Genomic DNA, 15,109 nt, shown 5'->3' with positions numbered 1-15,109 from the left:
AGCATAAGTTTTAATGTGTGTACTTTAAAATAGTTTCTGGTCCAGGGTGGAGTGGATTTCCTCAAGGTGACATATTTGATAGTGTGCAGTGCACTCTTCTCCAAAACAGTCCTCCCACAATTCTTACAGAAAACTGAACCCAAAGATACACTATATAACAGAACAAAAATACATGTAAGAAGTTGATGAAAGTGATACTAGTCACAGTGAGATTGTGGGGTGTTTAGGATATAATGTAATCTTATGATACCTTTAGTGACATTATTCTTCACCTTAGAATTTGTGGTGTCTTGTGGTAGAGGAGGAAATCGAGGTATGTTGCTGTGTCTGGACACAGTGATTTCTCTTAGGAGCTGCATATTATTCAGTGGACTTCTGTACCATTTTGTGACTGCAAAATAAAGTGCCCAGTGCCTTGTGATTCCAACGGTGAGTGCTCACTATATTTTCGTTATGCAAACTAAGGAAATGAACGTAACTACGTCAGAGTGCTTCGTGTTGGCTCCTATCCCTTCTCCATTTTTCGTACCTTTCTCTTTTCTTCCCTAGACAAACACTTGCACCTATGGGATGACTGTCATATATTTGAGGTTTTCACTAGACGAAAAAGTTGGAACTTTCCTTTTTGCTGCCCTCAGAACATTTAATGGGCCTGCTATTGTTTTTGGCAGATTCTGCACCCCCGCCAGTAGCGTAGACTGGGGGTTATGGGCCCTTGTGCAATAAGTGAAACTAGCCCCCCATCCGCCGGTATTGAAATACTGCTATTAATAAAGTGCAGCATGTCTTCCCGCCCATGACCCTGGTGTCACTACACCTGCTACACTAAGGTAATTTACGAGTCTTCAAATTCCTCATTCAGCTCGTCTTTCCTTCGAAACTCTCTAACTTCACCCACTCTCCTCTATTCTCCCCTCTTTATCCCCCGCTCTCTTTATCTCTGTCTCTCACTCATTCTCCTCTCCTTCCTCCCTTTTCTCCATATTTCTGGTTCCTTTCTCTTCTTTTCCCCTTCCCCTCTTTGCTCATCCTTATTTCCTCTATGCTTCTTCCTCAACCTTACTTCCTTTACCTATTGTGTCACCTTTTCCTAGCCATCTTCCCCGTTCTTTCTCCCTCTCCTTTTCTTTAATTCCTTTCCTATCTCCTTCATTGTTCCCTTATCGCTTACTCCCTCTGTGCCCCTCCCCATGAAAAGAAAACACAGCCAAGCCCCTGGCCTGCACTGTGTCTAAAAAAAATAGAAAATCAGAACTGACAACCTCTAAAATAACATCAGCTGGTGAATGGCAGACTGGGCAAACTAGCACCTCCAGGGCCCATTACATTGCATCAGCTGGAACAAAGGTAGCTACGCCCCTGACCCCCGCTCATAAAATCTATTTCCAGAATTATAGAAAAGGAACACTGTTTAGTTAGGAAAATTAAAACGATTCTACAGACAATTCACAGACAAACAGAAACACAGATATAGACCTGCAACTATATTCTTAAAAACCTTTCAAACAGTAGGCAGCAGACTTTAATAAAAAATGATTTTTCCCTGTGAATTCTAGAGCTCAAGGTCATTGAAGACTTCTATTTTTTTCAGAACAGTGGCATGAACAATGTAGAGCTGATTGCCAAAATAATACTCTCATAAATGTACGTGAACCGTTTGCTTGCAATTTTAAATTAGAACTCTGTGACATCTATACATATGTTTTGTAAATATCAATAATATATAAAAATAGATGAGAATACTACTAGTACTAAAAAACTCAAATTAAATTCCATGAGTCTATCATAATTCATAAATGTTGTATTTTGTAGTTATTTATAACAGTGTTCCTTTGTAGTATGGACATCTTTTAACACAAAGGGCACAGCTGTTGGTCAACTCTATCTAATATACTCTTCGATGATTTCAGTCAATTGTACTGAATAATGGTAGCAAAATGATAATGGAAGTAAATAATCAATTGCAAATCTGTTGCAAAGTCAGGTGTAATGTTATTGCTGGGGACTGGTCCCCAGAAATCTTTGATGAAGAGAGGTCTGTAGGAGCTTACTGAACACCAGTATTCTGGCTGACAGTGGAAAACAAGTTACAACAATGATAAAAAGGTTAACAACCTTAGTAAAACAGTGCCACCACTGAAACGTGTATTGAACAATTTGTTTTCAAATGCAAAGTGATACTTTCTTATTAGTTCAATGATAAACACATTTTTATTTAAGATGTTTTTGCTTTCCAAACCTTCAAAATCAATAAATCTACTGTAAATCTGTTGCAATCCATAGGTTGTGGTTTGGCCAGGATCTCTCTTGAGAATGGCACCCAAAATTGAATTACTTTTTTTTCTGACGGTACACGGGTATGGAAGTCTCTGATGATGTGTTGATTGTACAGAGAGAATTGTTGCATCTACTTGAATGAGACTTTCCTTTGAAATGCAATACATTATGTTATGTTGTCCTAAAAGGAAAGATAATTCAGATTATTTTCTTCATTCTTTGAAATTACAAAGTGCAAGAACCCTTTTGTATCTGCTTTATCAATGCACATGAAGAAGATTGATTCTCCTTTAACATATATCCAAGGAAGGACCTCTGAGTAAAGATGTTTGCAGATTTCTGAAGGAGTCAGGAAGCAGCATAGCCCAGTACCTGGTACTCTTTGGGAGAAAAGAAATTGAAGCAGGTTGCGGTACCGCTCTCGTCTAGTAGAAAACTGTCAGCGTTTGGGAAACGGTCCTTTGTCCAAGAAAGTAAGAAAAAGGAAATTGGCTGTTCTCATAGCTAAAACCCAGTCTCTGATAGGAAATTTAAGATTATCTCCACTGTCTCTGCAGCAAGAGGACGATGAACACTCCAAACACCACAAGAAACGATTGACTGTTCTGGGATGCGGAAGAATAGTAGTCATCCTCCCTCCTGTCTGGCTCCGCAGGAGCGGCTTCTGTGGGAACAAACTCAAATTCTGTAGGGCAGATGTCATCAGTGCAACCGCTTCCGCTTCCTGAGCCGCTTGTTTCATCACCTAGAATGGAGAGCAATACAACAACACGTTTTAAAATGTGAACAAAGCTTGCATTCAAACATAGCCACATCTCTAACACACATTAGGGTGAAAGAAACAGTATACTTGCATAATTTTATGCTAAGTGCAGGCTGGAGTGAGGCCTGCTATCACCAGGACACTGATGGTGTGATTTTAATTCAAGTTGATTTTTGCCTGATTCCCCCCACTTTGTTACCTATATTGGACTTTTTTTTAAACCTCTGTTTATTGTTTTCAATTAACAAACAAGTACAGTACACCATGTCAGCATGATACCTTACAGTGTGGGTCCTTCTTTTCAGAACACTTACTTACGCCTCTACATCATTGTGGAACATATGTCATTCAACATCATATACCATCACCATTTCCGCAATTTCAGAGGTCAATCCTTCCTCAATTACTCTACATAGCTGAAGTATACTAACCTTTACCTTGTTTCCGATAGGGATCTCTACGTGTCTAACAGTTTGCCAGTGCATAGATCTGAAATATGTCCTCTATGTTACCCCGTTACCCCCTTATATATCTACATGTAAAGTGCATCGCACTGTACTTACTCCCTCGTCCTATTACCGTGCCCATCTCTGTCTCAAATGTGGCATAAGTTCAGTATCAACAGTCATCTCTTGTGTTGTTAATCAGATAACACGTTAGTGGGGCCCAAATATCAGTAGGTCTAGAGGCCACTGGTAGTAGTTCTGCATATGTGGTAAGCTTCTCCTGACACGCTATCAGGTCTTCCAGCCATGTCTTAAACTTAGGCGCCCACCCTCTTCCCCATCTGCAGGCCACCCTCCTTTTGGCCAAAAGTAGTGACATGGAGATGAATCTCCAATGTTCTGCTCTTACAGGCTTAACATACCCTAATAGCGCTAATAAGGAGTCTGGTTCCAAAGGCGCGTCTATCATTTGTTGCAGTGCCCCAAATATTTGATTCCAGTAGTCTTTAATGCTCGGGCACTCCCACGCCAAATGTAGAAAATCAGCTCCCACAGCGCGACATCTGTCACATCTATCCTCTTCCCTAAGTTTAAATCTGTACATCTTATCTGGTGTGTAGTATAGTCTGTGTAAGAATTTGTAGTGCATAATTCGGAGCCTACTACTCGCTGATACTCTTTCTGTTTGGAAGCAGCAGGTCTCCAATTGTTCGTCCGATAAAGGCCTCCCCAATTCTTCCCCCCATTTCGCCCGTGCCTGCTGAGTAGGTTGCTCTCTCTGTGCATGTACTGTTTTATAAATCAGGGATACTAGTCTCATGGGCTTAATCCTTCCCAGTATGAGTTGTAGTGGGGCCAATACCTCTGGTTCCTCCGGGAAATTCAGGGTTAGTGTTTTTATACTCTGTTGTAATCTTATGTACAGAAATACATCTAGTGGAGTCCGTAGTTCCGCCGTGCACATATGTTCAAGAGCACGAAACTTACTCTCATGGTACATGTCACCTCAAGTGGCTATGCTATTCTTTCTCTTAAAGCGCCTAAATATTTCTTCTTGTAGCAGCGGTATGTCCAGATGATACGTAAGGGGCAGCAGCGGTGAGTACAACAATGGTACGTCCAGCATACGGGCCATACTCCGCCAAGATATGATCGTGCTATGAAGTGCATTAGGTTGTCTCTCTCTCTCTCCCCTATCGCACTGTACAGCGTCCCCTCTATGGGAATTGGGTGTGCCAACCAATGTTCTGCCGCCACTTGTGGCATATAGCGAGGTTGCTTAACCCAATACCACACAAAGTGAGCTTGCGCCGCTATGAAATATAGTTCAAAGTCAGGAATTCCGATCCCACCTTGTGAATAAGGTCTAGTCATTACTTCCCATTGCAATCTGGGCTGTTTGCCTCCCCAAACCAGTTGTATTAACTCTGATTTAAGTGTTTTAAAAAAATGCGATCCTGGGTAGTATGGTATATTCAGAAATAAATACAAAAGCTGTGGGAGTATCACCATTTTAATCAAGGATGCACGGCCTGCCATAGACAAGGGCAACGCCACCCATCTCGTAACGTGATCGCTCAGCCTAGTCATAGTAGTCCCATAATTCGCTCTCTCTATCTCTCGTGACTCTAACCCCTAGATATTTGAGTTAATCTGCACACCATTCCAAGAGGTAGTCCATCTCGAAACGTTCAACCGCATCCGTGAGTGGGAAGAAGCTAGACTTTGCCCAATTAATCTGTATACCGGACAGTTTCCCAAATACTATGAATTTCCGCAGTACTGGGCTCAGGTTCTGACGTGGGTCACGAATATACAGGGTGATGTCGTCTGCGTAGAGTGAAATAAGGATTTGACGCTGGTAACACTGCAGTGATTTGTCATTGTGGCTTTGCCGCAATTTCGCCGCTAGTGGTTCAACTGCTAGCGCAAATAACAGTGGTGACAGAGGGTATCCCTGCCTGGTACCCCTTGTTATGTCAAAAGTGTGTGAAGTGTGACCATTAATCAAAACCCTTGCCACTGGTTTGGTGTACAGCAATCTGATCCATGACAAGAACAACGGCGGAAACCCCATTCTCTTCATCACTCCAAATAGGTAATCCTATTCCACTGAGTCGAATGCCTTAGTGGCATCTAAAAAAGTCGCCGCCATAGGAAGGTCAGGGGACGTAGTATGTAAAATTGCAAACAGCATTCTCAAATTATGAGAGGTATCTCTACCAGGCACGAAGCCCGATTAGTCAGGTAATATCAGGTTTTCCATAAGTAAACTCAGTCGTATTGCTATGAGTTTAGCCAGAATTTTAGCGTCGCAGTTAATCAGCGACAGCGGCCTGTAAGAGTCGCAAAGTTCTGGGGCCTTACCTGGTTTCAACAGTGACAGTATTAGGGCCTCTCTCATAGTCCGGGGGAACTGTCCTACTTCCAGTGCATCTTCATACACTTCCCTAAGCACGGGGGCCATAATATCAATGTAGGTTTTGTAAAATTCCACTGGAATTCCATCAGTACCCGTGGCCTTGCCAGACTGCATACTCATGATAGCCTCCTGTATCTCATCCAATTCGATCGGTGAACATAAGAATGCCCCAGTAATTACATTTAAATCTCGCCTCCCTCTGTGCTTCTTCCATGTATAGCGTTAATTTTTCCCTAAAGACTGCCTGTGTCCCTCCATTTAGTGTCTCCGCAAGCTCAGCTTCTAGACTTTTGAGTTCCCTATCCAGGGCCCTAATCATGGCTTGTATATCCTTAGGCACTCCAGCTCCTTTCCCTATACAATATCCTCGTATCGTTACCGTAAATGCCTCCCACACTAGCTCCACACTTGCAACAGAGTCCTTATTTCGTCTGAAAAAAATCACTTATCTCCGCCCTCTACCTATAGTGGTGACTCTGTGGGTGTCAGGGAAATAGAAATACTCCTCTTTACTGGTTGTTAGAGAATGACATGTAAATTAGTGATTCTTTGATGATTCCTGCAGGTTTTCCTCAAGGTTTCAGCCACAGATTTGAACTATGCTGATGAAACTCCACTAATTGATTGGGGTGAGTCACTCCTGATAACAGCCACGTTGGGATTGCTCGGGTCACTCAGAATGAATCACTACGTTTACAAAAGAATGATAAGTGTTGGAAGAATTAGGTTTGAATGCCATCACACTTATTTTAACATGTATGGCCTTAAATAGGGTTACTATTTTGTGAGTCCAGTAACAGAGGTACTGATGCTGGAGGTACCTATAACTCTGGAGAGCAGAGCTAATGGGGATCACACGTGGGACCCTGAGGATCCCCTTAAAAATTAGAAATTACTATGGAAATCAGTCATTCTGACTCCATTGCCTCTGGTAAATTCTGATTTCTCCCTGAAAAGTCACCCAAACTATTTCTGTGACCATCACTCGCAGCCCTCCCAAATAAAATACAAATCCACAGAAATTACAATAGAACTTGTAATGGCATGGGGCTAGACACTTTTGGTACCAGCCCATCAGATTTACCAAGAGGCCTTTGGTGGTGCAAAGATCAAGCCATGTAGGGAAAAAGAAGAAAAATCTGATATAGCATAAAAAAGGAATATATAAATATATATATATTGCCAATGACTAGGTATAGCTAGGTTGGACTTTCATAGGAAAAGCATTTTTTGGGAAGAGAACAAATTGAAGCAGCTTATGTTTTTTTTGTTTTGCTATTAACTTTGGCTCAGTTTAATGAGTCTTCATAAAACATTCAAAAAATCCTCTCACATTAGCTTCTTCCTGGAAAGTTTAGGGGTCATTCGTCAAGTGGGGGCCAAGAAAAAAAGTGTTTTTCCATGCATTACCCATAGGAGTTTTAGGAAGAGTTTTAGAAAGAAAAGATAAACAGAATGACACCACATTTTGGCAGAAAACCAGATCTTTACTCACAAAGAGTGATTTTCATAATTTGGTGTGAATCTGTTCAGTGTTTTTTGAGAGATGAATTCTCAAAAGTTAGTGATATATTGACAGTTGGTCTTGCAGGAGGCCCGCATTAGCCCAATTTCCCCCAATTTAAAAAAAATAGAGGATTCTGATTGGCCAAGAGGGCTTTTTTCCCATCAGACCCTTCAGTACTGATCTCATAGTAGTAAGCAATCTGATTGACTGTCTGCTACCTCAACAGAAATGTTGTGGCCACCATTTTAAGTCCCCCACCAAAAATAAGGTACAAGGGGTCAGGGTCGGGGCCCAAAATATCATTAAAAAACTATTTTGTGCCATGAGCCACCAGTGCGGTCCTGCAGGGCTCTAGCACGATCCAGTTCTGGCTACCATGTGGTCCTGCGGAAGTACAGTGGAACCCTGAAAATTACCCAAAAATGTAAAACATGGGATAGGGTTAATTTCAGCATTCGATCCATTATTTTTATGCATGGGCCAGTAGGACACTGTAAGTATGCCCATACATGTGTTCCATGCACACTGTGGCACGGGAAGCAAGCTATACCGAACTGAAGAGACCTGATAAGGTGAAACCCGTCTTGGGTTGATTGTGTTGTAGTCCAGGAAGGAGCTGGCCTGTGACTTTCGGCTGGACTGGTTCTATTGGAGCAGGGTCAACACTCATTTGCATATGGCTAGGTCCAAACTGAGGTGGAATGGTATGCAAAATAATGATGGACTGCGATGCAACCCGAGGAATTACCAGTGGCTGGGATTAATTCAATTATTCCGCCAATAACTTTTTTGTATACTTTGTGCCAAGGGCATTCCATGGCTGATACATGGGCATTCCCGTGTAACAACAAATGGTTTTTGGAAGAAAGCCCTATCCACTAATAGTCCACAGCGCTTTGTGGCAAAAAATCTCTCCTTTGAAGCTGGTTTGAAAAAGGAAACTGGACATGCTCTCCACGCAGGCTGTAATGCAGCCTGCATGGAGAACATGCGAAATGCAAAAGTCTGTTTGGCCGGCCCGAGAGGGCAGGCTAAGCAGTCACTTAGGAGGGTGCTACACTCCTCCCCTACCTCGCCCCTGATTCAAAGCTGTGCAAGTAGGAGAAAATTAAATTATAATAACACGAGTTATTATCATTTTGTTTTTCTCTTTATTTTACTGCTAAAAAGCAGTTGGATGATGCTCCTCCACTTTAGCGGAGGAGCTGCCACTGCCTTTGCCCCTATTAAAGGTCTACGGCATGGATATTATAGTGGCTTTATCAGCTCTCTACAACGTCCGTGCTGACCTAAAGTCTTAGATCTCTTTCTGTTGCTTCACCATTATCTGTTGAAGATTTACGAGATCAGGTGAAACTTCCAACAAGGCTGCTTCATTTTCCACCACCTTCACTTTTATTTTCTAGTGGACTACACTTAAACGGTAAATCCTAATGGTCACTGCCTTCAGTTTTGTTTCTAAATTAACTTTTATGTCATGTATTGTTCACCGAATTGGATCAAATTTGGCAGAGTGTTTCTCCACCTTGGTCTCAACCTCTTTCAGAGGAGCTAGACTATGATCCATTCCAACAAGTGAAGTAATTTTAGGGTCCCTAGCCGCATCTGGTTTCAGGCTCATCTCACAGTAGTGGCTTGTTAGTTTCGACATTTACATTGTTGCAGGAATAGTAGCTACTGGAGCAACATGATCATGACAGGGGAAATCCTCAGTCCATCCGCTGAATCAAATAGGCAGGTATTCAAACAGGGTTAGAATGAGGTCAGAGCCTAGTTCAAGGAACCATAGTGATGTATCCAAATTTTATTCAATTGTCAGTGTTTTGAATCAACACATGCCCAGCTTTGTAGAGGGAATAACACTGCCCTGGTCAACTCAGCATTAGGAGATAAATTGGTTACAGTTTATTGCAAAACTTCCCCTCAATCGGTCAGTCTGCACCTGGAAGATCCTTTTATATGTACGCATTCTTACACATTGCGTGAACGTCAGTTCGACAATGTTGTTGAGGGGTTATCTCCTTACTGATCATCGTGCATCAGAGATTTTCACAAGTAATGCTACACAAAGGAAAGTCACTTTTGGATCAATGGGATGGGGGAGTGCAAACCCTACTTCCAGTGCAGTAAATGACACAAATATTGGATCCTAATTATCCTGTGACATGAATAAGGTGTATCATGACTACAAATATATCATGTAGTAGAATGTTGATTGGAAGGATTTCTTTTTTGCAGTAATTTTAAAGAGTATTGTTTTATTTAATATCGTTTACTTTAATATAGTGGTAATAAATATCATTTTTTTAATTAATTTACTATATATATTAGATATTATTTTAATTTTAGATGTTAGTTCCAATCAGTCAAGTACACCTGAAGCTCGTCACCAAAATTGTAGTAATTTATTTCGCTCATTTAAATTAGGTTTCCAGTAGAATATTTATTTATAAAATCAGAAGTAAGAAGAGCAGCTGTAAAGACCCAGGAGCTCCACAATAATTGTATTATAATTGAACATAAACAAAATACATCTCATAGCAGATGTGATCCAGCTACATTACATCATAGATGCTCCACACTAATACACAAAAGAAAAATGCTACAAAATCGTTATTATTTTTGTGTAGCAAAGGGTTCTACGTTACAGCTTTCCAGATGAAAACCAGTGATACCAACATAATACAGAAATGAAAGATGACATCAATTATATTTTAAGTTACTGATCTCTTTGCATGTGTGTACTTTAATCACTGTTCATCATCTGATTAAGGTTTACTTCATATCAAATGTTTACTATTTGACCTTCAATCAATTAATCAATCAATCAATCTATCTATCTATCTATCTATCTATCTATCTATCTATCTATCTATCTATCTATCTATCTATCTATCTATCTATCTATCTATCTATCTATCTATCCATCTCGGTCTGTCTGTCCGTCTGTCATGAAAACAGATGGATAGCCCAGTAGTTCTTTGTAGAGTAGAAGGACTTACCTAGGAAAAAGTACAGAACGAGGCAAATGGCAAGGTAGCACAAACGATTCAAATTAGTTTTCAATGTGCCCATATCTGAAAAATGTTCATGGTTATACTGTATCCTGACTAACACTGAAGGATTATTTTTCTCACTGTGAATTTAAAAAGACGGATGCCTTTCCGACTCCTTTCTTCTACCTTTGCTGAATCACACATTTCTTCCAGTTTATGTTGAATAAAGCAATGCTCTTCAGACCTTGCAACATTTCTCACATGAAATTGTGCCAATTTAGGACCAGACGGAGTGGTTCCGGCTACAATATGCAATATAGCAATATGTTCCTCGAACAAAATAGAAACTAGAGACTAGTTTTACAAACATTGGGTGTGGATCACAAACACCTTAGACCCATCTGCAAAAGGGAAGATTAGGGACAAACACACAATTTGTGCTTGTGGTAGTTGTGAAGGAGAATAGGAGCATGCACAAATCTGCTGCATGTGCATTATTTTTCTTGCACACAAGCTTCTGCCCCAAAAGCAGCAGCATCCAGGTGTGTGTCGGGGTGTGTGTATTACATTGTACAGTACTGTACTTTTTCTTTGATTTAAAACTTGCAGCAGTGGGTGATTGCTTTGAGGAGCTGGGCAGATTTTACAACATCCTCTGCATCAGCGTTGTTGCAGGCCTGAATTTTTGCATGGCTGTAATGCATCTCGCATCCTCAGAGGAATGCACTGAAATGCACACCACACACATCCTGTTCTCCTAAGCAGTCCTGAACTTGTGCAGGGTAGCAGCAGGGGAATGTTCAGCATAGGTAGTCCACCCTCACAGGATGTTTGAGTGAAGTGGTGTAGTACAGAATCGACTTTCTAGACTCATTTTGGACTGCTGCATGTCAATTCTTTGTCATGGATGATGTGGAAAAGATTCTGACAAGCATGCTGGCAGGTCCCTGAACTCTGTTGAAGAGGGTCATGAGAGCCAATGCATACCGAGTTTATGATTATGTACTGTGATCTCAACCCCAAAAAAATGAAGCCTCATATCTGCCACACTCAAATGGGCAGTTGTATATTTATAATGTTATGTTTAAGGGCACACAAAACAATTTCGATCAGTCACAGTTTTTGTTGAACTTCACATTTAACATTTCAAGTTTGTGTCCTAAAATGTTCGAGTGTCTAACATTGCTTAGATCCAGCATAAATCAATATATTTGACTAGTAGCGAGAATGCATAAGACATCCTTGACGAGACGTTGGTTTGGTTCTAATTTCTTTTGAGATGTTTCAGAGACAGTGGTGTACTTCAAATGCTCTAACTTACTTGTGTCCTGGAAGTTGACATCATTTCCATTGTAGGCATTCTTCAGTTTATTTGTCATCACTCTTAGGGCCATGATTTGTTGTCGTATGAATATATCTGGTCTTGTTATGTCTACTTCAACTTCTGGGTTGTTGATCTGATTGGTCAGCCCATCGTTCATTATTTCAGGCAAGTATCTGAAAAGCATAGAAAAACAGACCAATGCACACAGTTATTAACACCCACATACACAGGACGAGGTTACATTTCAGAGAAGAGTGGAAAAGGAGAAATCTGAAGATCCACTTTTCTTCAACCAGGACCTATTGAGATGATTAGATGGTGTACAAAACAAGAGCATTAGCATCAGTTGTGTAATAGTACATTGCAGTATCTTGGACAGTGAGCATAATCCAACTGTTCGGTCTTATTTCAATATTAAGAGCTACATTGCACACACGCGAACACATAACTTTAAATTTGTTTTGATAAAATGTAACTGTGCTGTGAACCCTAATCATGTAAACTCTAGTGGCCATCTTTATTATTGGGCCTGTTAATGCATTAAGCGCAAACCCATGCAACACCAGGAGACAAGGATTGTACTCGATAACTTAGACATGATTTTTAAAAGATCGCTGTGTACATAGAACAGTGAAAGTGTCAAACTTCATGATTGGACACATCGGAAGGACACTCATTCCCAGCCTCACAACTACTGAGGATTGCAGTATTCACCAAGGCGCTAAAGTAAAAAAAAACTGAGCTGTTACCATTTGCAACACTCCTATTTTACAAATTAAAAAATCCCAGAAAGAGTAGTTACCATTTTGTACACGATCTAAGAGCTCTGAATTTTGTTCTGATGCCCAATATCCGCATTGTTTCAAATCAGGCAAACATTTTGTCTTATACATTGCCTAACACTACCTTTTTCTCGTGGTTGGTTTGTGCTGCCCTTACTTTCAGTGTCAATACATCCTGCCAACCAATGTAGTTTTTTTTTACATTTGAACAGAGACAGCTAATTTGGGTGAGGTTTTCTCCCTGCTATACAAAATCGCACTCCATTGTCTCCCAAGCGCTCAAGAAAGACTTTGATTCCCTTACCTCCCCGATGGTTCTGTTTTCATTCAATAGGGGGAGACCTGTAGGCTGCATCTCATTTTTTAGGTCACTACAACATTGAAGCATTGTATTTGCTTAGTGACTTAATACAATAATAACATATTTCTGCAAAAAAAGACACTTTTGGACCATAGCCTGGCTATCCTTACGGTTCCACATCCTACTGCAGTATCTAAAATGCACATCCTTTTAGGAATAGTTTTTTTTTTTCTCACTCATGGATTTATATGTTGCTGCTACTGTAAACCCCTGTAGGATGTCGCCAAATGAGACACTCCTGAGCCTTTGCCTTGGCCCAGGAAAACAGATAATTATTTTCTCTCTTTGAAGCCTGCTTTATGCTTAGCCCGTGTTAGGCTCAGCGAACTGTATAAAAGCCAAAAGAGGCTTTTGCCCAGGCCTACTAATACAAGAGCAACGTGGCCCAAAATAAACCTATTGCTTATTATTTTCTGGTCTGGACCCAGTTGCTGCTGTATTAACCCCTATTTATCTGCTGTGTCAGCTTCTGCCACTTGGTTGAAGAGTCTGAAAACAGTGTGTTTCACTGTCATTTCTGGTTGCTGTCATCATTCTGTCAATTTGTCGTGGTGCGCTTTCTCACCACCAAAAGGCAACACCTGTCAATATCAAGACTGCCACAGTGTTAAAAGGTACTTTGTCCGCTTTACATATCACTTTTGTAATCCAATATATTATGGATAATCCAAGGTCATTGTCCTTGGATTATCCATAATATAATGCGCTTACATCACTCTTGTATCATGTCTTGTATTCCATGAAACCTTATTGTTCCCTACCTTCTAAGATGGTAAACTCCATGATTAGTTAATAGCCTCTACCTATTTCACTAAGGCCCTGGTTGACATCAAAGATGCCCCCATAATAAACTAAGACTCTGGGTTTCATGGGAATCGACCCTGGTTGACATCAAAGATGCCCTCATAATAAACTAAGACTCTGGGTTTCATGGCAATGAACCCTTCCCTGGTTGACGTCAAAGATGCCCTCATACTGAACTAAGACTCTGGGTTTCATGGCAATGGCCCCTGCCTCTGAAACAGTGCTGGATAGCTGGAGGCAGGTTATGCTGTGTGCATGCAAACGGATGCAGTAAAAAGCAGGTGTCATAACCATGTGCACTGTATCCAAGTGGCGCTTTCTAGAGCTTGTGTCTTCACTAAAGACCTGAGTGTCACTATTTTTAGTGATTCTAAGTATGCCTTTGGAGTTACATATGACTTTGCCCTATTATATTTGCAAAGGAGTTTGCTTTTATTAAAGTGTGTACCGCTTTGTATTTTAACTCGCGCTTCGTTTTTGGGCAAACTTTCTGTTTATTTTAAAATTCCTCATTTGCTCTCCACTCACCCTGGGGTTCTCCCTTTTTCCAGGAGCCGATTGGGGCTCGGACTGGTTGCGGGAGTAAATCTCCGGCGCAGTTTGGACGGGCGCCATATTGAGAGGAGACGCAGGTTGGCGGGCAAGTGCTCAGGGCGTAATTTCCCAGCACTATTTAATGAACTTATATTCCCGTCCGCGCAGCGGGTGGGCGCAGCTGGCGCGCCGATGGCGCGCCAGAGGCGAGCCCGTCTGCGCCCGTCCGCGCCCATCCGGGCCCAGGGCCAGAATTCATGCCCGTTTCATCAAGTCGTCTCATCCAATATTCGCGTAGGGATCTCCTACCCGTAAGACCATTAAAAAACCCAAACTGTCCTCACGTGCATAGCCCTGAAGACATATATACTCATTGCAGTCTCTGCAGTCTGTTCCCGCAGGGAAAGAAATGCGAATCTCCTGCCACCACCCACCACGTATGGCCCTACTGAATTGTAGGTCCCTACCCAAACATTCTTTGGAGATCAATCATATGATACATCACTACAAATTTGACATCTTGTTCTTAACGGAAACGTGGTTATCATTGAATTCGGATGCTGACATTGTTAGGGCGCTTCCCCCGGGGTTTCTTATCTATTTTCAGAACAGGCCCATTGGCAGAGGGGGGGGTTAGCCATACTGTACAGAGATCACTTTGTCTGTAGGGCGAAGGACAGCGGCATTTCTGATTGCGAGAGCAGCCATTTTTTCCTTCAAATATCGTCCACCACTTCCATCAATGGCTTGTTAGTGTATCGCCCCCCCGGGCTGCCCTAGCCATTTTGTTAGTTCACTTGTGGAAACAGTGACTGTCTTGGCCTCTTCTGCACCCAATTTTACCATATTGGGAGACCTCAATTTGCACTTTAACGATCCCCAGGACAAGGTAG

General features: G+C 41.4%; 1 protein-coding gene across 2 annotated transcripts in view; it reads right to left on the bottom strand.

The window, feature by feature from the left end:
* Positions 1-2,192: 2,192 nt before the first annotated feature.
* GPC6 (glypican 6) overlaps positions 2,193-15,109 on the bottom strand; it is a 2,597,257-nt gene continuing 2,584,340 nt past the window's right edge. For both annotated transcript variants that reach the window (XM_078657599.1, XM_078657600.1), the window contains 2 exons: positions 11,733-11,908; positions 2,193-3,022 (listed from right to left, as the gene is read on the bottom strand). In XM_078657599.1, coding sequence (XP_078513725.1) covers positions 2,814-3,022; positions 11,733-11,908 — 385 coding nt within the window. In that variant the 3' untranslated portion in view covers positions 2,193-2,813. The remainder of the gene's footprint in view (positions 3,023-11,732; positions 11,909-15,109) is intronic.

This window comes from Lissotriton helveticus, chromosome 8 (genome assembly GCF_964261635.1).
Source record: "Lissotriton helveticus chromosome 8, aLisHel1.1, whole genome shotgun sequence".
In the NCBI taxonomy this organism is placed as follows: Eukaryota; Metazoa; Chordata; class Amphibia; order Caudata; family Salamandridae; genus Lissotriton; species Lissotriton helveticus.
The sequence above is the reverse complement of the archived record's forward strand: the minus strand, read 5'-3'. Positions and strand labels throughout refer to the sequence as shown.